At 42.2% G+C, this 26485-nt stretch overlaps 1 protein-coding gene across 1 annotated transcript in view; it reads right to left on the reverse strand.

Annotated features, from left to right (window-relative positions):
* Slc9a2 (solute carrier family 9 member A2) overlaps positions 1–26485 on the reverse strand; it is an 81515-nt gene that overhangs the window by 33347 nt on the left and 21683 nt on the right. The window contains exons 2-3 of the mRNA XM_075980286.1: positions 14826–15289; positions 5571–5821 (exon numbers count right to left, since the gene is read on the reverse strand). Coding sequence (XP_075836401.1) covers positions 5571–5821; positions 14826–15289 — 715 coding nt within the window. The remainder of the gene's footprint in view (positions 1–5570; positions 5822–14825; positions 15290–26485) is intronic.

Here is a 26485-nt window from a genome sequence, read left to right on the forward strand (position 1 = left end):
GAGATTTTAACCCTAACACTCTTGCAACTCTAAGTCAGCAGTTCTCAACCTGTTGGTCGTGACCCCTTGGGGGTTAAACGACTCTTTCACAGGGGTTGCCTAAGACCATTGGAAATATCAGATATTTACATGATAATTCATAACAGTAGTAAACTACAGTTATAAAGTAGCAGCTTTATTCATTATTCATGACTATATGGTTGAGGGTTCACCACAACATGAGGACTATATTAAAGAGTAATGGCATTGGGAAGGTTGAGAATCACTGCTCTGTGTTGTTTAGGGTCTGACAACTAAATCATAAAATCCTTTGCATTTTTCTATGGTTTGAATTGTTTACTTGAAGTCAAGCAATCAATACAAGATAAAGATAAATATCATTCTAGGAAGTTCTAGTGAAAAAGTAGAACCTTCATCTGGTGATGGATAGAGATAGAGACAGAGACCCACACTGGAGCACTGGACTGAGCTCCCAAGGTCCCAATGAGGAGCAGAAGGAGGGAGAACATGAGCAAAGAAGTCGGGACCACGAAGGGTGCACCCACCCACTGAGACAGTGGAGCTGATCTACTGGGAGCTCACCAAGGCCAGCTGGACTGTGACTGAAAAAGCATGGGTTAAAACTGGACTCTCTGAACATGGCGAACAATGAGGGCTGATGAGAAGCCAAGGACAATGGCACGGGGTTTTGATCCTATGCAATGTGCTGGCTTTGTGGGAGCCTAGCCAGTTTGGATGTTCACCTTCCTAGATATGAACATAGGGGGGAGGACCTAGGATTTACCACAGGGCAGGGAACCCTGACTGCTCTTTGGACTGGAGAGGGAGGGGGAGAGGAGTGGGAGGAGGGGGAGAAGGGTGGGAGGAGGGGAGGGAAATGGGAGGCTGGGAGGAGGTGGAAACTTGTTTTTTTTCTTCCTTTTCTCAATAAAAAAATAAATAAATAAAATTAAAAAAAAAGAAAAAGTAGATGTAAGCTCCTAGATGCTACAAAGCACAAAGAAGACTGAGGAGAGAGTAGCCGCAGCCCACAGATGTTATCCTTTGCTAGAAAAGCCCAGAAAAGCTAGAAAAGACCTAATTCATCATTTAAACCAGCATTACTAGCTTACATGACCCAAAACTTCCCCAGTATCAATCTTCCCACTTTAGATCTGATGTAAACCAACAAATTACCAACACAGTTCTGACAATCATTTCCTCCTAAAATTAAAGGAGCTAAAACCCACATGACCAGGGCTTTTAGGGACCTTGATCTACTCAGTTTCACCACTTTACTGAATAAATTGTATTTATTTTTTGTCACAGCAACATTTCTCTCATTCCCCAGAACCCTTCTGAGCGACTAATGAAGGGATCCAGACCCAGTACAGTATAGCAAACAAAGATAAGCTTTCCCATTCCTCTCAAAGCGTAGAACAGATGACGTCAACCCTACAAAGGAAAATAAGAAGAAAGGACAAGTCCTCACTGCAGGAGTGACCAGCTCAGTCACAGGCTGGATCCACACCTAGACCAGACCTGAACTCATCATTCTAAAAACACCTACATTCTAGAAATTCCATCTCCTTTCTTTTTCATGTTTCTTCTCTCCTCCCCATTTTTCTTAACATGGACTGGACTGGAAAAGCTTCTAGAGAGCCAAAATACAGCTGTAACTACCTGTCTGAGTGTCAATGTACACATTCATTAAGCAAAGTTAAAAACTACCACTTCCTACGTTTTTGCAATAAGGCAGGTACAATAATTGAAACAATAAATATAAAATATTTAGGAACTAGTCTTCAGAGAAGCAACTCTATGGAATTATTAACCTATTTAAAATGAAATTAAAAACACTGATTATCAACTCCTCCAAGAAATGAAGCATTTCTGAAATCCCTGAAAGCCGGGGGGGGGGGGGGAGGCACTCTTTACCAGAGGGCTATAAGCTACAAAAGAGGTCAAACACTCCTCTGCAGGGCAATGCACATATCAGACCCAAGAGGTTTGTGTGAGGTACAAGGTGAAGCCCAGAACTTGGTATCCAAAGGGAGATCACAAACTTTCATGAAAGGAAATTATTTTTAATGGATTTAATTTTAGGAGAGCATCAAAGAATCAATCCAAGTCCTTGAGAAGAAAGGGTGAATCCCCCATTATCAGCGGGAAATCCTCAGGAGTATGTACTAAGCACAAAGTTCCAAATACTTACATGAAGTCAAGAGTTTTCTAGTTCCTAAAAGACCCATTAGTCACCTCTGCATCCCATTCAATGCTGCTTTGATACAAAGAAAAGTGTCCAGAGCTATTGATATACAACATTTTGTGTGTAGATGGTGGTATGAAAACCTTCCTGAACTTTAGGCTTAGTGCCACAAAAAAAAATGAACTCTGAACCACCTAGACATAGAAAGATGTGTCTTACACACACACACACACACACACACACACACCTAAGTCCCACTTGGAAATACAGGAGAAAGCAGGCAGAAATGATGCTTCCACATTCAATGCGGTGTTAAAGCATTTGGCAACATCAGAAAGGGAAATTCAAATCTAAATCTAAGAATGTCCAGTGAAGGGCAGAAGCCCACCATCACAGAGTAATTAATGTGGTTGCCAGTGAGGGTCCTGTCTAACTATAGCCTCATGACAGCAAACAGCAGAAGCAACAAGCTTTCTGAAGACCCAAGAACACTTGCCTGGATGACCTCACTCAAACCAAGACAGAAATTCGACTTTCCACCCTAAAAATCTGGTTTTCTTTTTAGCCTAAAGCCACGTCTTTTGCTCCTTAGAAGGAAATTTCTTCCCAGTCAGACTCTCCTGTTAACTTCCATGAGCACATTCCAGGATAGGCTGTCAGAATTCAGCTAAAGGCAAAGCTCCTGAACCAAGTCAGAGGACTACAAGGGCAATAGGAGGAGAGAGAAGGACGGAAGAAGATTAGAGAGCGCACCAGGAAGGATGGAAGGCAGGAGTGGGCTGTTTCATAACTATTACCCAGATCACTGGGATGGAGTGTAGACTCTGAGGTCACCTGACTGCCCTTCTGCCTATTTGCACCCCTGGGATGACATCCTCTCCTCCCCAGCAAACAATGAAGAGGAGTTAGCACGTTCAGTATCCCCAGAATCTTTACTTCTGTTAAATTTAAGATTGCTTTGTTTTGTTTTTAATAATAAAAAAGAGCCTAAGTAATGGGAAGGGTGAGAATCATTTAGAATCTCAATGCAATTCAAGTTCAGAAGAATTTCTTAGTTCCATGAGAAGAGTGTTGATGCAAACCTCCCATGACATGGATTTGCTGTATGCCTTGGCCAGGGTGGTGTAGGAGGTTCTGTCTATGTGTTGCTTTCATTGGTTAAATAAAGATACTGCCTTGGCTTTTTGATAGGGCAGCCCTCAGGTAGGTGGGGGAGACAGAACAGAATTCTGGGAGGAAGAAAACAGAGACAGGCAGATGCCATGCTTCTCCTGTCCAAGACAGACACTGGTTAGACTCACGCGGGTAAGCCAGAGTCAAGTGGCGATACACATTAATGGAAATGGGTTAACCAAGATGTAAGAGTTAGCCAATAAGAGGCTAGAGCTAATGAGCCAGGTAGTAATTTAATTAATGCAATTTCCGTGTGGTTATTTCGGGTATAAGCTAGCCGGGTGGCGGGATGTAGCCTGCTCCTCTCCGTACAACACCAGGGTCCCGAGGTCAGTATAGTAGCTACAGCCTGGGAGTTCACACACTGAGTGCCCACAAAGGTACCTGTGAGTGTACCCTAGAGAAGCATCACACCCACTAGTGGTTTGAGCAGTGCACTGACCACCCCACATTAAAACACAGAGCTCCACTTGTGAGAGAATTGGTGCATTGATGCAAATATGCCCATTTATCTACTGTCAAAGCACAGTGGCTGTGCAAGAATTCTGATCTCTTAGAATCTCTTACTTAGTTTCGCCCTTATTGGTCCTTATATTATTTTGGTACAATGTAGACGGGGTAGTTTGAATGAGATGTCCTCTGTAAGTTCAGGGCATTTGAATATTTGGTCTCCAGTTGGTGGAGAATTGTGGAGAATTAGGCGCAACATACTTCAAGCATCCTCGTCTTTGCTCCCACATCCATTTCTTTCCTCGTGTGACTTTTCAACCACCCAGTGCCTTCAGGGATCCCCACTCTGGAACATTGTACAAAATGACTAATTTCCTATGGCTCCTTTCAGTGTTCTAGACAAGTGACAGGCACATAGCCCACGGTCAGATTATGAAATCCAGGGTTCCTACGGACCTGTGTCTAGAACAACCCTGCTGAGAAATTAGACACCCGGTCCCGTCCGTATGCTGTTGGCGGCCCTTGTAATTAGCTGATCACACATTTTCAATGGTGCTGCTCAAAGAACAGTGGGGACATTGGAAGTCACACAGTGATATGAATAGCAACCAGGAAGGTTTCATTACTGGGTCAACTGGATTAATGCGTTGCTTTATTTAGGTTCTCTTTGAAACGGAAAAACCACCTAACCTTTAACTCGTGGCTTTTATGACGAGTTCGACTTCTCTTTACCTCCCCTTGCACCACAGACTCCATCTGCGTCTGAAATGAAAGTGTTGCTAAGAGGCATGCAGCCAGACACTCTTTAATCAAAGCACCACCTACATCAGGTCAGGGGAGAAAGCTGTAGAAAGAATGTGGCCTACATTACAGAGCAAACCCTAAAAACATTCTCCACACCCTAACACGGGCTGACTACAGCTTACAGGGTGTCATTGAATGTCAAGGCAAAAGCAAAGTAGGCGTCTGCTATTTATTCCTAAGGTCTTTTTCATAGACTATAGAGAGAATTCAATCATCATATATTGCCCTTGTTTGGGGTAAAACCCTCCGTTGACTAGTTTTCTTCAAGATAACATCTTGAAGGCCAGAGTGATCCAAATATTAGCAATCTGCAGCTCACATATACAAGCTTTTCAAAACCTCCTCCCAGGTGAGTGAATAAAACAGTAACTGTATCTTTAATAAATAAATTAGTATTATTTATTTCGAGATCATTTGAACCCAGTATCAAAATATTTAACTTCCATTTTAAAATAATCCACATTAAATTGCAGGATCTTATCCATAGCATGCTGTATTAAATGAGTTTAAACTGTTGCCAGCAAGCCTACTGTGAGTTAGGGCATTCAAATGGGCCCACAGCAACGGCTCTAGAACCCCATGGACAGTTTCAGCGATGCAACTGGCAGAAATATTTTGCAGCCTCCCACACAGAGCACAGTGAATGGGGATCAGCCTCCTAAAATGCTGATATCTGATCCAGAGCAACAATCAAGTTCATTGTTGCATTTCATAGGACACGCAAGGGTTAATTTTAGCACCTGTTCCGTGTCAGCTCCAGATTGTATTAGTGTTAAATCTGGATAGTATGAACTTTCATTTCGATGTAACAAAAGGTTTGTGGAGAATCCAATTCTAGTTGTTCTCAGGATAAGAAAACCTAGCCTTTTACATAACACTATCAACTATAATAGCCCCGAATGCACAGGTACAAGGAATTGCAAGACCCAAGGATTGTGAGTGGTGAGACACTTACGCCATGATGCCTGAGAGGTGGAACATTTCAGCGGTGATGTAGGACAAGTAGCTGTACAGGAAGACAAACAGTGGCTCAATGACCCGGATGTTGTGTGTGAAACGGGTGGTGAAGGCAGCTATAAATCCCAGGAGGATGCCGATGAGCACCCCGCCAATTCCCACGACGAAGAAGTTCGCGATGCCCGCAAACACGTCGATGGGGTGGATGGTTTTCATTTGGCAGAATGACTTGAACAGGTTGTATAGGACCTAGGGGAACAAGAAAACACACCACCGTTGGCCTCTCAGGAGCAGGAGACATGTCAGTGGAGAAGTGCTGGTCACACACAAGTGTGAGCATCATTGTTTAAATTCCCAGTACCCTTGCAAATTCAGAGTTGGCATGGAGGCCTGTTTGTAACCCCAGGCAGGGGATAGAGACAGGGGGACTCTCAGAAACCAGCTGGCCATCAAACTGGGGTGAGCTTTGAGATCTTGCCTGAGTAAACAAAGCAGAGAACAAGGGAGGAAGACTCCCAGTGTTAATCTTGGGCCTCCACACCCACATACGTTCACATGCACAGATATGCACCACGTACGTTCACATGCACAGATATGCACCACATACATGCGCACAAGCATACACATGAGAAAGAATAGAAATATGCCTCCCAGTTTGCCCTGTGATCACCCTGGGCACAGTCAAAATTTTCAAAGAAGGAGCTGTTCAGTGTCACAGGAAACTACTGACTGCGTGATTAATTTGCCATATAGAAGACAACTGTGGCTTTAAATAAACAAAATCTTTGGCAAAAATTGTCTTGGTGTCTTGTCAGATAAACTATTTTGAGAAGTAAAGAAGGGCATATTGCAAAGCTACCGCCCAAATTATCCCTAAAGCATTAATTTTTCCAGCTACCACCTGGAAGGATATTTTAAACTACTTGCTTGCCTATTTTGTTCCCATTGCCATTACTCAGAAGTCTTGCGTCATACAGAAACTTATCAGCCTGCCTGATAAGTTCTACCATAGAGCCATTACATGACATGGGCACACCCTCTGGGGCAGTTACCCCACTGAAGGAGTCCTCCTCCCAGGAGAGCCATCTTCACTTATATCCCACCTTGTTCTCCCTACGTATGTAGTGTTCCTGGTGACATGTAAAAGCACATAATACCAAGGATGTTTCTTCACATGAAGAGGCCACATATACTTGGTGTGTCTGTATGGTGTATGTGTGCTGTAACTTCACACACACACACACACACACACACACACACACACACACACATTCTTTATGCCTGAAAATGAATGACTTCACTCCTGTTTAGTTTTCAGCAGTCTTGATTTAACTAAAACTTCGACTCACTTCATGTCCACTGGACAATGCTTTTAACCATGTGTGGAAGCCCCAGTGTCACATGGGAGAGGAAGTGAAGCCTCATGGCTTTTCCCCACAGATGGAGAGTCAAGCTCAACTCAAACAAGTCTCCTGAATTGTTTTCACTGTGAACTTTACCACTGTGGGGGCATTCAGAATTTATGAAAGCCGACTTGTGAAGGCATTGGACCCAAGGACTGGAGTGTGCCTTCATCTGGCTTCTAAGAAAGCCAGGGTCAAGCAAAATTTTCTAAAGTCGAGTGACACAAAATGTCAGAAGTGATGTTAGAATACAGGTTTTCTGACCTGGATAAGGTCTTCAAGGTTTCACATGGGCACATGAGTCAGCCACCTCCTGATAAGCAGCCCATGCCCCAGCAAATGCCATACCACTCCCTCCACCTTGCTTACATGTGCTTTCCAGACACATTTTCCTCCTTTCTCCTGGACTACAAGCCCCTTGGGGTCAATGGGTACTTTATTATGATTTCTGTCCTCTGTGCTGCCTAGTAGACGCTCCAGTTCCTACTTTCAGCCATGAGTTTGCTACAGGATCCGGTACAGTAGCCGTTCTGTGTCACACTGTTGCCTGGCCGTGCTTAAGAGGTGACATACGGATCTTGCCTCCAAACTGCCCAAGACAAAGGTGGCAGCCGCCATTGTCTCAGAAGCGGCTTTCCCCAGAGTGTTCAATGATAGGCCAGTTCAGGTTTTGCCTTCCCTCCAACTCCACTTAGATCCTATAGTTAAGTCCTCAACCCTGCCAGCTCTGCTCCGCTTGTTTCCAGCCTGCACCAGTGAGCCCGTTCTCTCCGTCTATCTACCCGACTTTTTCAGATTTTCCATTTTCTATTCCCTTTTTGGTCGCCTGACTCTGAGAAGACATGATAGTCTCAATATAGGTGGATCTTGCCCTCCATCCCATCCTTCATTTCTTCTTCTTCTTCTTCTTCTTCTTCTTCTTCTTCTTCTTCTTCTTCTTCTTCTTCTTCTTCTTCTTCTTCTGCTTCTGCTTCTGCTTCTGCTTCTGCTTCTGCTTCTGCTTCTTCTTCCTCTTCATCTTCTCTCTCTCTCTCTCTCTCTCTCTCTCTCTCTCTCTCTCTCTCCTTTCTTTCCTTTCTCCCTCCCTCCCTCTCCCTTCCTTCATGATTTACTGATTTTCACAATACCCTTAAAAGTCAGGGTAAGAATTTCCCAAATATTCTATAAAACACACCACATGTCCCCATTCCTGCCTATGCTTTTCCTTCCTGTCATTTTCCTTGATGGATGCAAGTTCCTAGCCCTGGGAACTGTCTTCCAAGGTAGCGTTCCTGGAGCTGCCATTCTTCTGAAGGGCCCTTATGAATTCCTACAGCCTGTGGGTATTGTCCTTTCCTTTGACCTGCAATATACAAATGGACCCCTTTGCCATTTGCACTGGCTGCCTTCCCAGTGAGTATGATGTTTCCACTAATAGGGCAAGAAACTTCTTCCCAAATGGAGCCAGAAGGAGTCTGCTGCACCTCCATCGCCCCTCCACCTATCACACTGACGGGACCACAGTGGGAACTTGAATGTTCTTGTACATGAAATAATTGTTATCAGTGGAGCACAGCCACGGCCCTTTCTAAGTTGTTTTCCCCAGCTACTCAACACATCCAATCTATTAGAGTAATGTTCTGCTTCAAATACTGTTCTAAATACTGAAAGAGAGAAGCTGAATCACAGGTGCTTTACTCTTGGGCAATTGACAAAAGTCCAGTTTGAGCAGTTCGCTGCCAAAGATTTGGAGTTTTAATTTATACACATACACGCACATGCATGCATGCAAATGGATATGTTGTGTACATGTAGATAATGAAGTATGTGTATGCAGAAGTATCTCAGGTGTTGGCCAGAAGTTGATGTGTATTTTTAAGAAATTAAAATTTCAGTGACACCTTTTAATAAATTAATAATAGGCCAATGTGAAGGCTGAATGCTCTCAAGTCTGCCATATGACCTAAGGTCTATTTGTAATGAATATTTACATATATGCATATGTGAAAATTATGAGTTAAATGATTAAGTTTGGATTTAAAACGTGTTCTGATTCAGTGTACATGTATAAAGGAAATTATGCAAATACAGTTGTTCATCCCAGAAAAAGAGCATGCAGACCACTTTGTTATGAAACTCAAAGCATAATTATTTTATATCATGAATTTCAGATAATTCTTGGACTTGCAAGTCTAGATTGAATACACAATGTTCTGTGCTTACCTTCCTTACGTGAAATTCCACCCACAGCCCATGATAACTTGCCACCAAGTTACATCATTAGCATCTGTCTTCAAAGACGGTTGTTCTTTACCAACCTTATCTATAGGTAGCTAAGTAGGAAACACTCAAGGAAGCTCCTTGAATCTTTTGGAAACTGTGTTTAACACTCAATGGCTGCAGTAGGCTCTAGGCATGACGTTAGCCATGACATTGTGAGAAGAAGTCAATTTGTTACAGACCACTGTGGACACACTGGGACGTCTCTGATATTTAGGATCTTGGACAGTCTTTGGATTGGAAATATTTTCATAAAAATATCAAAAAGGATTAATACTAAAAATCAATTTTAATTTTTTCAACTGTGTGCCATTCCTCCCCTTGATTCTAATTTACCTTAGCCTTTGACGATAGCCTGGGGAGTTTGGTCTGTAACGTCTGGATTAGATGTTGTACATGCTTTGGGGTAGTTTTGAGCTAGGATTTCTTCCCCTTAGCCTTTCTAGTTGAGTTCATCTTGACATAGGAAGGGGTGAGTTGATGTCACATGGCCTTGCTCTGATTTACTGCTATCCCTCAATCCTCAGCTCCTGGTTGTTGTATGAGGTCGCTTGTTTGTTCCCTGACCACCTGGCAGCTCAGCTCCCAAATAACCACACACAAACTGTATTAATTAAATCACCACTTGGCCCATTAGCTCTAGCTTCTTATTGGCTCACTCTTACATCTTAATTCATGTATCACCACGTGGCTATGGCTTGCCAGGTAAAGTTCTGTCTGGGCTGTCTCTGGTAGGGCTACATGGTGTCTCCCTGACTCCACCTCTTTTCTTCCAGCATCCACTTTAGTTTTTCCCTCTTAGCTCTATTTTTTTTGCCCTATCACAGGCCAAGACAGTTTCTTTATTAACCAATGGTATTCATAGCATACAGAGGGGAATCTCACATTACCTGGTGATGCATCATGATTGCTGTTTTCATATCTTTTCCTATTCCACGAGTTCTAAAAACCTTTCCTAGTGAGAACCTTCTAGAAATTCATTGAATGGTCTCTGCTAAAATGTCCTTTGAAGGACTTTGGGTAGAAGACAAATCATAGTCTACACCATTACTCTAGTTAGTCCTAATATGAATTCAGTTTGGTGTGTGTTGTTTTGGTTTGTGTGTGTGTGTGTGGGGGGGGGTTCGAGACCAGGTTTTTCTGTAGCTTTGGAGCCTGTCCTGGAACTAACTCTTGTAGACCAGGTTGGCCCTGAACTCATAGAGATCCACCTGCCTCTACTTCCAGAGTACTGAAATTAAAGGAGTGTACCACCACTGCACGCTCAGTGTGGTATTTAGCCAATTCTGTGAGAGAGAAACCTTAGGGAGTTTATTCTTTGCCATCAGGTAAGCAAGTGTTGGGTAGGGAAAAAATTCTAATGTTCCATGAGTGTATGTTTTGAGGGAGCTTGCAAGCCAAGTCACAGTCTTCCACCAAAAACCATTAGGTTGTTCTGACTTACTGGTTATGGCTATGGGCAAGAGCTTCTTTCACTTTTTTTTTTAAATTTATAGGCTTTTTTTTTTCATTTTACATACATTCTCCCTCCCCCCTTCTCCTGTCCCTCTACCTATCCCTACGCTATCCCCCATCCACTCCTCAGAGGTAGTAAGGCCTCCTTTGAGGAGTAACAAAGTCTGGCATACCAAGGTAAGGCAGGACCCAGTCCCTCCCCTTATATCAAGGTATCCCACCATAGGGAATGGGCTCCAAAAAGCCAGTTCATGCACCCAGGTTAAGTCCTGGTCCCACTGCCAGGGTTCCCCCCAAAGAGATTAAGCCATATAACTGTCACCCACATTCAGAAAGCCTAGTTTGGTCCCATGCAGGTTTCCCAGATGTCAGTCCAGAGTCAGTGAACTCCCATTAGCTCAGCTCAGCTGACTCTGTGGTTTTCCCAATCATGATCTTGATCCCCCACTTGCTCATATAATCTCTCCTCCCTCTCTTCAACTGAACTCCAGGTTTCCAGTCCAGTGCTTGGCTGTGAATCACTGCATCGGCTTCCATCAATTACGGGATGGAGGTTCAATGATGGCAATTAGTGTAGTCACTAATCTGATTACAGGAGAAGGCCAGTTCACACACCCTCTCCACTATTGCTAGGAGTCTTAACTGAGGTCATCCTTGTGGATTCCTGGGGCTTTCCTTAGCACCAGGTTTTTTCCTAATACCATAACTCTTTTACTGCTCTCCATTTCCATCCCTCCCCCAACCTAGCCATCTTAAGCCCTCATGTTCCCATCCCCCACCCCCTCCTTTTATCCCCTTCCAGTTTACCCAAGAGATCTCAACTATTTCCCTTTCCTGGGACCCTCCATTTGTGTCTCTCTTAGGGTCCTCCTTTTTATATAGCCTCACTGGGGTTGTGGATCACAACCTGGGTTATCCTTTGCCTTATGTATAATATCCACTTATGGGTGAGTACATACTGTATTTGTCTTTCTGAGTCTGGGTTACTTCACTCAGGATGAGTTTTTTTCTTCTAGTTGCATTCACTTGCCTACAAATTTCAAGATGACATTGCTTTTTACCACTGAGTAATATCCTATTGCATAAATGTACCACATTTTCTTTATCCATTCTCTTCAGTTGAGGTGAATCTAGGTTCTGGATATTATAAATAATGTTTCTATGAGCATAGTTGAGCAAATGTCCTTGTGATATGATTGTGTTTCCTTTGGGTATGTGCCTAAAAGTAGTATTGCTGGGTCATTGATTACCAGTTTTCTGAAAGCAATATAGAACAAGCCATCAGGAAAATGCAAATCAAAATGACTCTGAGATACCCATCTTACATCTGTCAGAATGGCTAAGATCAAAAACACCAATGACAGCTTATGCTGGAGAGGATGTGGAGTAAAGGGAACACTCCTCTACTGCTGGTGGGAGTGCAAACTTACACAGCTGCTTTGGAAATTAGTATGGCAGCTTCTTCCACCTTTACACATAGCCATGTGCTTTCTGTGTCCCTTCTTTGCCTTCCCTGGGGTGGCCATCCATCTTCATCCACAGCACAGCTCCTGGCTGTGCATCCTTAGAGCAAGTGCAGGATGTGCCTCTGTATCCCCCACTGCGTTTACACACTTTGAATACTGAGTTAGCCAGATCTCTTTCTGAAATCTAACTGGATAAGGAACTTTCTGAGCAGTAGGAAGGTCATATAAACGGCACATCATTCTGAAACCAGCCTAACTTTGCTGACATCGTTAGAAGGAATCCAGCAAGTGTTCTTATTTCATTACAGGTTCACTCCAAAAATTCCACATTCATAGGCCCACAGTCTCCTCTAGCAAGGGTAAAATTTACATGTAAATGTAAGTCCCAATGGAATACCTGAAGCCTGAGGAAATAGAATGAGTGATAAATGTCTTTACTGTTACGCAGTTTCCTAGTTAAAATTTAATATTGAAAGTTAATGGCAAATCACTGTTACTAAATAATAGAATGTATGAAGTAAGTTTTGCTACTAAGTTAACTTGTCTTAAAAGTATCCTAGAAGCTATTCTAAACTGATATAACTTATTAGCAATCAAATTATTTTCTCCATAATAATAACCAACTGGAGTTAATGAACATCTTTCCAGATTACAAAAAATATTTTTTGTTTAGTTCAGGAATCTGTTTTACAATAAAATATAACTAATGGAAACCCACGCTTGTTTCCATGTTCACTGTCAAATGAGCCATGAATAACATTTGAAGGGTAAGAGCTAATGGGGAGAGTGCAGAAAGGGAGGTGAGGCCAGCACCCTTTAATCTGTTCCCCTCCATCTCACCTACAAAGCAGCAATACCTTTTCCACAGGTTGTCTAAGGATCTAGTCATGAGAGAAGCATTTGGTCAGAGCTAATGGCTGCCGTTCCTGCCGCTCGCCAAGTCTCACTGGTGCCAATTAACTGGCTCCAATTCAGGGTAACTTGACTGTAACTCTGAAGGGAGAGCAGTCTAAAGGTCTGTGGATTAGGGGGAGGATCTTCCTTGTCCACGCCATCATCCTCGTCCAAGTTGAGAAGGCAAGGTGGATATAACCGCTACTAAAGTTGAGGTCACAGGAGCTTCTGGCTCCGTATGTGGCATTTAAGAGAGAAGTAGAATAATTCTTTCTATTAAATAGTTCTTTATACAAATAAAAATATTGCTTATGGGAACAAGATGGGGAGCAGGGGTGTGCTGGGTCAGTGGGAGTAGAAAGTGTGCAGGTGAGGAAAGATTTCTCTATAAACATCAATAACAGTCACACTGTCCCCAGACAGAATGTTACCCAGTAGACGTCACTTCACAAGTATGGTATATGAACAGAGAGTAAATATGTATTTCATACATTATAAATATTAATGGCATTGCTTCATCCAGAGAGAAGGTTCCCTAGTAAACATCACTCACAAGTGTTGTAGATTAGCATATATTTTACATGTACTATATATTATATGTATATGTTATGCACATTATATACACTAATGGCATCACTTCTCACAGGGATCTGAGACCCATTGAATTATTATTAAAAACTATTATGTTTAAAATAATCACAGAGGTAACCCATCAGAGATACAATGGCCACATTCATGTTTATGCTCCCTAATCTTGTGTTTGTGCTTTGTATTTTATGATAGTGCCATCTGTACACTCTTTGTGGGGCCCAGTGCAAAATGAAAGCAAGGAGCTAATTACAACATAATAAATAAAATGTAAGTAACTAATTAAAATGTGTATTAAGAATTTCAAAGTCACAACATAAGATCATTCATCCAAATGAAGGGCTCTGATATTATGAAATATGTATTCAAATTTTCTGAACCCTCCCCAGACATACGGTTGCTAAAATCCTTAGACTCTCTTCAGTGACAGTGACAAGTGTCTTTGCAAGCTGACAACTGGTTGGTGAGTGGCAGATTCAGCAAGATGGGACCTGGTCACTGGAAAGAGCAAGGCAAAGTTCAACACTTGAGACTTTGCTTCTCATCTTCCACCCACATGTTTGGAGCATGATGACAAAGATGGAAAGTGAAATTAATAACCTACGGCCAATGACATAGTCAATCATGCCTGTGTCAAAACGCAAAGGGACAGATTCAGAAGGCTTCTGGATAGCTGGGCATGCGAGGTTTGATATGAAGCTAGTTTCATGCCCTTTTGCCCGACACACCCTCCCTCTGTATCTTTTCCAGTATCGATATAGTAAACCAATGTATATGAGCTTTGTGAGCTACTCCAGCAAGAAGGAGGTGTGGGAACTCCCATTATACAGTCCATTTGTCAAAAATCACAAATGTCAAGCAAACTGAGGGTTGCAATTATTATCTGAAGATGGGCAAGAGACAGTCTGGGGACTGTGCTCTCAGCCTGTATGCCTGATGCTTTCTCTAGATAGAGAGTATCTGAAATGATTTGACTTAGAGGGGAGTCAGCTGATATCCACTATAGAATCTACTACTCCGTGGCCATGTGGGGAAACACTTCCCTACATTTGACATGGTATCATGTTGTTAAATGCATAGCAAAAGACATTTGGTTGGTTATTCACTCTACAGTGAATAACTTGGGAAGCTTTAAAGATGTCAGTGAAGCTTGGTCCCCAGCGATGTTTTAGGTCCTCCTTTACTCACCACTGTGACAGCATCGTTGAGCAGAGACTCGCCGAAGACCAGGATGTAGAGCTGCTCATTGACGTGAATGTTCTCAAAGACAGCAAGCACGGCCACGGGATCCACGGCTGAGATCAAGCTGCCAAACAGCAGGTTCTGGAGCAGCGTGATGTCGCTGAGGCCGAATGCCTCAATCTGGCAGATGCCAAACAAAGACACCCCAATGCCGATGGAATTCCACAGCGTGCCTACCACAGCGTACCAGAAAATGGTGCCGAAGTTCTCAAAGAAGGGGCGAGTGGGCATGAAGTAGCCAGCATCCAGAACGATGGGTGGCAGGAGATACAGGAAAAACACATCCGTCTTCATGGCTGGGGGAGACTTTTCGTCAACACCAAAGATGATCCCACCGAGTAGAAGTCCGACCATTATGAGAAGGCAGCTCTCTGGCACGATCGTGGGCAATTTGTGGTAGAGATGGAAACCTGGTAGGAAGAAGCACAGAGTCTGGGTTATCCAGGAGTTGTGGAGAAGGGATATTAGTCTCCATAGAAAAAGTAAGACAAACTTCAAATACTCCCAGTTCACTGTAATTGGCTTCTAGACTGCAAAACAGCCCAGTTTAAACAGGTTACCTTTACTTATTTACGTATGTGCAGGAAATGCTATTAAGACACAAGCTGAATTTTAAGCCAGAAATCAAAGGCTAGAGATACCCATTGTTTACATGGCACAGTGTAGGGGTTTCTATACCTTTATTGCATTTTTCTTAAAAACTGGGACTATGGAAATGGAATGATAACACAATTTCACGTATGTGTTAGAGACGGTCCTGTATGTGCTGGTACACCTGGGAATGTCCACACACACGTCTGCTTGTGTTTCTGCGATCAGCAGTCCCCTCTCTTTTGTCTACCATGGGCTTCTGTTCAGGTGTTCTCTAGGTTAGAAACACACCAGGATCCTCAATGGAGAACGAGGTTGCTGTTTGCTTTCCTTCCTTCCTTTCCTAGGAGGTTCCTCTGCACACCAGGGCAAACCCTGACATGTTGTTCCTTAGGAGGGAACTGTCCACACCAGTTTTTGTGGTTGTTGCTATTGTTGTTATTGTAGTTTTGTGTGAAGAACAGAATATTTACCCAGCAATGGCTTCATCTGGCCAGGACATCCTAGACAGCCATAAGCCTCCCCAGCTCTGTGATGGCAAGCAGAGGCCAACACCCCTGGTGAATTTTCTTGAGTCCTCGTGTTTTTATATAGCAAGCACTTTCTTAAAGGACCCACCCTTTCCCAGCTCCAGACAATGCAATGGTATGCTGAAAACAATTTAATTCTGCTCAGAACATCTTCAGACGTTCATCTCATTTCATCCTACCAAATCTCTAGTATGGAGTCAACTTTGATGCCTTAAAAAAACCAAAGTGATCATCAAGACTCAAAGCCTTCCATAGTCACACCACACTGGTTGGGTCACGAGTCATCTTTGAGATTACTACTTTTTTCTCAGCTGTTGATAAAAAAATAGTAATTTCTTTATCTCTAATCTTTTCATTTTAATCCTGAATATGTTTAATTTTTGAGATGTGGGATCCTTAAGAGACAACCAGAGCAACTTATTAGGATGTGTTAAGTAACTGGTTTATAAAGGATATATACACCTGTGCTCCCCCGTCTGGAAGAGTTCCCAAACAAGAGACAAAAACGGGTGTATCTGTGAATTTCTCCAGTCCAGTACAAGGTAGGCTCAAGTCTCAACCAAGAGCCAGGTAAGTACAGAGGAGGTAGGTTTGGCTAAGGAAAGCACCCAAAAAGAGACAGGATGGTGCAGACATCAAAGACTAAACTTCTAGTCAGGGACAGAAGCCTCCCAAGAAAGGAAGGAGGAGGTTAGCTACCTCCTCCTCTGTGCAGGAGCCCAGGGTGCTTTTAACAAACAGAGAACCTGAGCAAAAGTTGGGGTAGGGAAGAGAACAAGAGCCTGTAATGGCAAGACAACAGTACATCATCCTGAGACCATTCATATATTTTAGAATCAACCCAGAATATAAAAAAAAGCTGTGCCTTGAATGAGCCTCCTCCCAATTTCAATACAACAGAGTGAAGAGGTGGGGACTCGGAGGGTGATTGTGACAGTGAAATTTAAACTGGGGACAGGACAGCCTCGACAATGATGCTGTACTGAAGTCAGCCTGGCAGCAACAGGAAATGTCAGAAGATTATGATGAAGGCAATACTGGCATAAAGATGATAGGGAAAACACCATAGTAAGGAAAACGGGTTCAGATTCTGTAGCATCCTCCTGATGATCAAGTGTGTGTGGCTCCGCCTCTGCAGCGCAAGCAGGAAGGTGGAGACCCTGCCCTTTGGCACCCCTTCCATCAGGCTCAATAGCTCTTTTCTCAATGTTCTACACCTCCTTTCTCTCCACACGCCCAGCCAGTGAGAGCCTACCTGCATCTATACAAGATGGGGCCCTTGATAGTGAGACCTGTCCAAATAGAAACACTGCTTGGTCTTTGAGACCCTCAAAACTCAACCTGAGGCTGAAGGATGGCAGACACTTCCTCCTTCAGTGTTCCAGGAAATGGATCCTGCTCCTGGGATCAACTTCCTCTTTCTTGCCCTGTGAGACCCACCAGTTCTGAGGCCAACTCTCTCTGTGAGCGTTTTCTGGGGAAAGGCCTCTTATGGTGTCTGAAAGATTCCACCCTTCTTTCCTTGTCCTTCTGCCATGTTTGAGTACAGCAGAGAGACTGTCAACTACAGGTCAAGGGTGGCACCGTGGTCTTAGACTCACAGCATTCAAAACGATGAGAAAATCGATGTCTTCCCTTTTAAGTTACTCAGTCGTATTCAACAGTACCCAGTACTATTGAAGTATCAGGGATGGTCTAAGAGAGAAAAGTGTCAAAATGATGAGACAAGGGGGAGTAGGAGAGTGACAGAATATGTTCCCAGAGACTCACAGCCACAGCTGTTTAATAAGTGAGACTCTATTACCAACAGGACTAAAACCACAGCCCGAAATACTCCGTGCTCTGAAGCAATAGCATTTGGAGGAATATAAAATACCAATTTCTACACAATAAAGTGAGCATCTGTATGCAGGGTATTCAATCATCTATTGTTTTTCGCTTTATTACTACGACTCTGTAGGCTGCAGTAATAAGTAGAATTAATGTATCCAATGGGTACAGCTGTCTGCCCATGACCTCTAGCTGATCTGCTGACCTCATTGTCAAACAGAATAAAAACTTCTCCGAAAACCCCTCTCTGTATCTCCCTGCGTGCTGCCTCCTTTTGCAGCCAGCATTTCCTGTAGGATAAGAACAGGCCAGTAATAGCCTCCTGCGGCACCTAGGATCCGAGCACAATCCATGCCTTTCTGGAACAGAGCCCTAAGCCGAAGGTTCCTTGCCCTGGGCCTCCAAAGTTGACACACTGGAAGACTGTCCCAGCCTGGAATGCTGCTCTCCCACTCTCTGTACGTGACAATGACTGGATGACTGGCTGTCGCCAGACTCCTCTTACTCAACTGAGACAGTGAAATATATACCTCCCAGGTAAACGTCTTCAATGACAACCGGATTGTTGACTACACAACGCGGCACTGTTCGCGACACATCACGGGTGCCCCATATTTTCACTGCCTCCTCTGGTTCAGAGGAAAAAAGCAAGACAAAAGCTCTTGTAATGATATGCAGACAAACATAGGGAACCCTCGAGGCAGAGTAGAACTGGAGGAGGCCTGTTTTCGGAGACGCCCACTCCTGTTCTTGATGTTTCATTTTCCTTCACTAACTCACCCTCTGGGACCTAGGGCTCTCTCTCACACGCCGCCGGAGTGCAGTCTCTCTCGTTCCAGAAAGCGTACTCTAAGGCCTATGAGTGGAGGATGGGCAACTGGGCATATGAGCTGAAGCAAAAGAGAAGAGACAGAGAGGGTATCCGTGTATGCCAGATGGCAATGCTTGCTAAGTTCATGCATTGTGCCAGGTTCTGACCAAGACCTTAGCCAATAGGAAGTGGTGATGGGGACGCAAATAGGAGACAGCAAAATAAATGCAAATGAAAGGAGCAACCAGCACCAGCACTAAGACAAGGGACCAAGGAGGAGGGACAAGGAATATGGGGGAAACTCAGTCAAAGATGAATCAGGAATGAAGAGTATCCAACATGAATACTGTGAGTCAATAGAGAATTTATATTAAAAAAAAAAACTTTTCTTCTTCGTTTCTAAACGCTTAGGTCTATCAAAATGGATCTGAGTGGCCGTTTCCTGAAATAGGACAGTGGCTACTGAATCTGCCCAGTTGTTCCATGGTCAAGAAGGGATTAAGTGAAGGGCAGTCACAGGAATCCTCAGCACAGTGCCCTCCAGGGAACATAAGCAGAGGCATCAAGGGCACTGGGTGACACTCAGCTGGCAGGCAAGGCTTGGCATTCCCATGTCTATGCTTCCGTGAGTACCTGGAATCAACTGATCAGCAAAATGGATAGCTTAAAAAAAAACAAAAACAAAAAGACCGCTTCTTAAATATTATTATTGACAGAAACATACATTGGTTTCTCCCTGAGTATTCTGTGAAGGGTGGAAATTGACTTTAATAGATTGGACTGTCTGTGCCTGAATCATCAGTCTATCTAATATCATCAAGGAAAGTATCAGCCATTGGCAAGAAAAACCAAGCCAAACTGATGATCATTTCTATGAGGCCAACACGAGCTACTGCAGAGACAAAGCCGAGTAGGTCTGAGATTGGCGGGGACTTAGAGCATGGTGCCAGACAGCAAATACTTTTAGCTTGCACACCATATTTTAGTTTGTCTTTACAGTGAAAAGGAAGCGATGGATTGTTGGTAACAGCGAAGTGAACGAACGCTCGTGGCCGTATTCCAAGGAAGCTTCATTCACACATAGTGAAACTAGAACTCCATACACTTCCACACACTCCTATGGTTTTAATCATTGGAAAATATGAAAACCATCCTCAGACCACAGGCAGCACAAAGCCAAATCGGCTGCCGTATTTGGAGTCCAGGCTGCTGTGTGCTCACTTCCCCAGCTGTAGCCTGTTTCTATTTCCTGGTACCTCCTGTTGATTGTTTGAGGGGTACTGCACTTCTTTTCTTTACTGTTTATTGCCAGCATATAAAAATCTGCAATGATAGTGCTTTAAATCTTTATTGTTTTATGTTTATTGTAACAAATCTCAGTGGGCTAGCAGGAGAAGACTCACATAAAAATATAACATAAAATGCTCCTCCCCAGGAGTGACATGAATTTCCTTTCTCTCTACACACAAGTGTGGAAATAAGCTTAGTTTAAAAGCGTAATGTCTACATAAAAGTAAAATCACTGAGAGCAATTTACTGTGTTTTCTCACTGTAGTAACAATAACCTGTTTACCCTGGGATGACAGGAAAGACAGAAAATAAATAAACAAACAAACAACTTCCAGATCCAGATCATAGAATCCACCACCAAAGAGTAACAATTTAAAAGTCAGAATCAGAGAAAAGCATAAAAACAAAAAGAAAATGAAAGCCAACCAGGCAAACCATACAGTTGCTACCAGCTCAAGGCAGATGGGGACACACACACACTACAGTTGTGATCAGATCAAGGCAGGTAGGAGATTAGCAGAAGGGAAGAGTCAAGACCTCAGAGGAAACACATTAGCATGAACTAAAGACCTATGCAAATTCTAATTTCCCTTTATTTTGTTTTACATTTTCAAGGGGTTTGAAAAAAATATATAAATAGCGTCTATTGCATCAATAAATACTTGCCAAGCTAAGGTTAAGCACTGGACAATCACACATGGCCACCAAGGAGGCATTGTGCAATGATTGTGGCTGCCTGGCCCCGCACAGGGGTCTGGGACAGGTTAGCTTCAAAATTAGTGATGTTCTAAGTAAGTCATGCCTTCCTGGCGGGCAGAAATAAAAGAACATAGAATAGATAGTATGAAAGTTTGTTTTTGGTATCAAGAGGAATAAAGAAGGCCATCTAAACCTAAAATATGTTTATTTTTAAAGCATCTCCATTTATATATCAACTAAATACATACTTCCAGATGCAGAACTGCAGTAAGCAATTAGGCAGACAGAACAAACACAATAGCAGCTTGATTTTTTTAAATCAGATATCCAACAAATTCTTATCACAATATAATTCAAGTAAAGACTGAGTAAAATATATTTCTGAGAGTAAATTATATTAACTACTAACTCAAATAATTAAGGCATTAAAAATAATATACAAAATATATAGAACTGAGTTAATAAAGCAGAATTAACAGATATATTAAAAAATTACTACAAGGAGTATACACTTGTTATAACATTTAGTCATAAGCAAAGGCTGTAAAATGAATTTAGCAACCACCCCATCAAATATAATATAACTCTATGTACAAAGGCTTTCTTCTGATTGAATGCTCCACCTCTGGGTTTACAAAACACTCCTCATAATAAAATGATTGCAAACTTTGAAAATATAAATGAAACATTGTTGATATCATTCTAGAGTAAAACTTGGATGGCAATTAAGACTTTCAGATGACTGGACCACATAGAAGAAAGTGAACACTAATGAATTCCTTTTCCAGGATGGACTTTAGAAAGGGATAAAGACCAGAGTTGGACTCTTAATCACATTTTGATTAAGCCTCTTTTGTAGATAAGGACTGGACAGGTTATATCACAAATGTTTTTTTATAATCAGGGAATATACCTGTGGTCCAACAGATAAGATGTGGCCTTAATCATTCATGGTAGAAGAAAGAGCATAATAAATGTCATCAGAGAGGAAAGAAAACAAGCACCAGAGGAGCAGGAGGAGAAAGCATCCCAGCTGAGGACCCTCAAGACAATTTCATGAATATAGATGATGTTAAGATTGATCGGTAAGGATTCTCCCACTCCTATGGTAATGAAGCAAAAAGGAAGGTTCAAGAAAAGACTAGGTCCGGAAGAATGTGTGTTGTGACTAGCTTGGGGGGAAGCAGGGCTGCAACCAAACATCAAGGGTCCATGCTGCACAGAACCTAAGAAATAACTCTTGGTCCACCTCTGTACCATGACAAGCCGAAGCCAGCGAAGAAATTTTGCCATCCCCTTGCCTTCGTGCAGGCAGAAACAGAAAGAAGTCCCTTCCAAGAAACCAGAGGTTACAAATGAGAAGTAAGAAAATGAGAACTTCCCAAGAGGTGAAACAAATGGAAACGATTAACCTTCCATGTAAAGAAAAAGAAGTTGTCTATAAAAACATGAGACTAAAATGTTTTAGCAGAATCCAGGCTCCATGCAAGACCTGTGCATAATCCCATGGAAGATGGGCTCAACACAAGGAGGAGTTAAAGAGAATGGCCACTCAGCAATAAAAAGAGCACTCTCAGATAATAAAGATCTCTCTCTTCAGATACTGTGCTCATATGATTAAAAAGTCAAGGAATTTTGCACTAAGGACATTTATTACGACATTGTGTGTGGTGGGGAAAAATGGGAGGAAGTCGAATCATTACGCCATTAAATTATTTTTGTTTCATCTAATCTATAGCTCTTGAGACCCTTTCATACATTAGTTATTATAGCTGACACTAGGGGAAAGTGGTGACCCAATGGTAAGAAACAGAAGTTAAATGGATACGCAGAAACAGTTAATTATGAGCACACAGAGGAAAGCAGAGAAGGATGAAGGAGTTCTTCTGATGAATATTTAATGTCTGTGTGGTCGGGAAATACAAAATTCCCAGTGGAGTGAAGGAGGCAAAACATAGTACACGTGCTTTTCTAAATATGAATAAAAAGCCCGAAAACAGAGATCTTGAGCTGAGAGCCTTCTGGTCAACCAGGCCAGTCTGGCAGGAGCTCAGAGATTGAAGAACACAGTAGAAAGAAAAGAACAGGAAAATGTCATAACATGGTAACTCTGGGGCCAGGAGAAGATTTTGGATCTGTTCTGAGAGTAATGAGGAGCCCTATAAGGTTCATGAGCAGAGGCAAGCATGACTGGACTCATGATTTGTAAGGGGTCATTTTGGCTGCTATCAACATGTTTTTGAGCAATTGGAAAGTGGTCCTCATTAAGGGGGTAGTATGAGAGGGGGTCAGATGAGTGTGTTTGGATACTGCTGCTCCAACCTAGTATGATACTGGCCTGGAGAGTCCTGATATGAGTATTGGTCAATAGTGAAGCCACAGTTTTAGTTCAACAAACTGAATACTGAGTTTGTTATTGTTGAAATGGAGAACAACAAGAAGAGATACAGTGAATACCCATCAGGAAGTTCTTGAACAATATCACTCTGCTTTAGCATATTGATAACATGTTTACCAAAAGAAATGGCAGCTGATATTTATAGAATACTATGGAGGAGCCTACAGCTATGATGTCAGACTAGCTTTGAATCTGCAATACACACTACCATCTCATTTTATTGTGCCTTGAATGATTCATAAGAATAAAACTATAAATCTAGATAATGGGGCATAAAGGCGTAAGAATGTCTCATAAAGAACAAGGCAGATACCAGTGAGGACAGACAGCATAGCTTGACTCTTGTTACATAATCATGAAGATAACAAGACATAACTAAAAGACACAGAGCAGTTTCTTTTATAGTTCAACTGTGAAAAGAAAATGTCTCTAGGTAGAGAGGTGGAGTGAAGTGGTACACACCTGTAATCACAGCACTTGGGAGGAGGAGGCAGGAGGATCGAGATTCCCATGTCAAACTCAACTATATAGAAAGTTCAAGGCAAACCTAGGCTACATGGGATTGATCTCAAAGTAGCAAACAACAAGACTCACAGGTAACCATCACTTTAGAGATGGAAGATTGTCACCAGTGAAGAAGGTAAAGAATATTAAAGTAGGAGATGTCTCCACCTTTGAACCAGCACAAAACACACACACACACACATAGATCAGTAGAATAGAACAGAAGACCCAGATGTAAACACACACACACACACTACAGCCACCTCATTTTTGACAAGGATGCTGACAGAATACAATGAAGAAAAATAGCATCCTGAACAAATGGTGCTGGCAAAACTAAACATCTGTACATTGATGAATGAAAATAGACCCTCATCTCTTCTCCTTTATGAACATGAACATAAAATGGATCAAAGACCTTAATGTAAGCCCTGGTCTTCTGTGACTGCTATGGAGAGGGGAGGAGAACACTTCAACACGTGGGTATGCAGGTGTTTTCTGAATGGGACTTGAGTAGCTCAAGAAATAGCTAACAGTAGACAGAATTTCATGCAGGGAAGCAATACAGCAGAGAGACAGACTCTAGCAGAGGATGCGGAACTACGGTATATAAAGAACTCAAAATAGAAACCAGCAAATAAACAAACAAAACCACCATTGATAAACAGGCTAATGAAAGGAATAGATTGTTCTCAAATGATCAAAATAAGTCCAATGGAAACTGCATTGGGATTCTACCTTACTCCAGTTCAAACGGCAGTCATCCTAAAAACAAATAATATGTGTATTTAGGCTTTATGAGGATGAGGTCTAAAGGGAACCCTTACATACTACTGGGGCAATGTAAACTAGCCCAGGCCCTCTGAAACTCAGCAAGGGGCCCCTCAAAGCACTAAACATAAACCCGTATGACCCAGCCAGGCCACTCCTGCATGTGTGCCTGAAGGACCCCAAGTCAGCACACCACAGGGGTATTCACACATAGGTGTTTCATGGAACAGGAGTCACAGTAACTGATGGGACCCAGGCAAGATGGACTCTTTGCAAGGCTCTTTCAAGATGAAGCAGGCATTGTTAGGTCTTTCCTAGACATTGGCTCCTTCAGTTTAAGTCTGCACAAATTAGAAGGAGGAAAAACAATTAAAAAACCCTCAAACAAACTTGATTGGAAAGAAACTATAAATCCAGAAAATAGTGCACGAAGGCACAAAAATATCTCATAAAGAACAAGACCATTGACAAAAGGGTAAAAGGAGAAAATATAATTTATTCACATATTAGGACCTTTTTATCCATAAAGAAGAACAAAATTATATTGTTTATGAGAAAATAGATATAATTGGAGATAATAATAGATGAACGAAAGGCCAATCTCAGAGAAATAAATGATGCAGGTTTCTTCTCTTTTGTGAGCTCTGGTCTCTATAGATACATGAAGTCAAATACTGTATATATCACAGAAAATAGAAATGAAATTGCTTCAGAAGTGTCTAACATATGTCTAGCAGCACACATGACCCTTGTAAACTTATTTGAAACATTATCAGATTTGGTTTTTGCAAACAAGTTGTGTGTTCTTAAGAATTAACATTACAGATGACAACATAGTCCCAAGAAGCAGAAAGGTTGGACACCCCTTTCAAGGGAACAGAGGGGTTTAATAGGTAAGGAGGAGGGGGAGGGGAAGACAGTGAAGTACCTAGGGAGTATGCCCAACGTAAATTATGTACTTGCATGAAAACAGTCTCACGTGACTCTAATAAAATTAAAATAAGTACAAACAAAAGCAAGATTTAAAAAAATTTTCCTAAAATGCTAAAGCTTAAATTCGTTTTACTGAAAGTCTGAAGGAAATAAAAGATAAGAAAATTCACGTTAAAAATGATGAGCAGATTTCTATCCCTGATGAGATGGCCTGCATTTCTCTGTTCTCATTTGTCACAACCCAAAAATCTCAGACATTCACCGTGAAGCAAACAGGTGGAGATAAGGGAAGACAAGAAGAACAGTGGCACCAATTTCCAGGTCTGAAGAACGACGGAGCACTGAGCTTTGTTTTGGGGCTTTTGTTTTCGAAATTATTTCATTGGTATTGATGCTTTGCCTACCTGAAAGTCGGAACACCAAATGTATGCTGTGCTCACAGAGCCCAAAAGTAGGCTTTGGATTCAGAGTTGCCAAGGTATAAGCAGTCATGCAGGAGATGCAAACCAAACCCTGGTTCTCCATAGAGCAGTCAGAGCTCTGGACCACTGAGCCAACTCTCCAGCTTCTTGTTTGTTTGTGGGTGGGTTTTTTTGGGGGGGGTATTGTTTTTCCTTCTAATATCTTCATACTTGAACTAAAGAAGCCAGAGGCAGGAAATTCCAGTGGATAGAGAGAGACCTAGCAGTGGTCTGCTTTATCTGGACAAGAGACTTAGAAAGAATTCACCTAGCAAGAGAGAGAAGTTTCAAATAATAGCAGCTCAACTCTAGCCAAAGAGCACAGAGCAAACTATGGTCTCATCCCAGGAGGTTTGAGCAGGCCTTCTAGAGGTCTTTCTCGCAAGATGGATGGAAACACCCTACCTGGAGGTTGGTGGGGCACCCGAAAGGAGGGATGTGGGATTCTCCTTTTCTCCTGCATGCCAATGAGCCCTCCCCAATCAGTGAAGTCAATTTAAAGAACATGAACTACATTAACATATTCCACTCCCAGTCCTTGCCCAAGAAAGGGAAGAAAGGTCCAAACCCCCTGTGCTGTGAAAGACAGAAGAGCTATCACTACAGACCCTGTCATCAAATTATTTCATTAGTATTAAGATGGCAAGTTTATATGGTATATTCTTCATGGAGAAAATAATTTACTTTTATTTTTATCCTTCCTTCCCATTGTTATAAAATAATGGTATAAAAGCAAAATGAAATATTGATTGAACTGCATAAACACTGTTAAACAATCAAGCAGAAAA

This window comes from Microtus pennsylvanicus, chromosome 7, assembly GCF_037038515.1.
Source record: "Microtus pennsylvanicus isolate mMicPen1 chromosome 7, mMicPen1.hap1, whole genome shotgun sequence".
In the NCBI taxonomy this organism is placed as follows: domain Eukaryota; kingdom Metazoa; phylum Chordata; class Mammalia; order Rodentia; family Cricetidae; genus Microtus; species Microtus pennsylvanicus.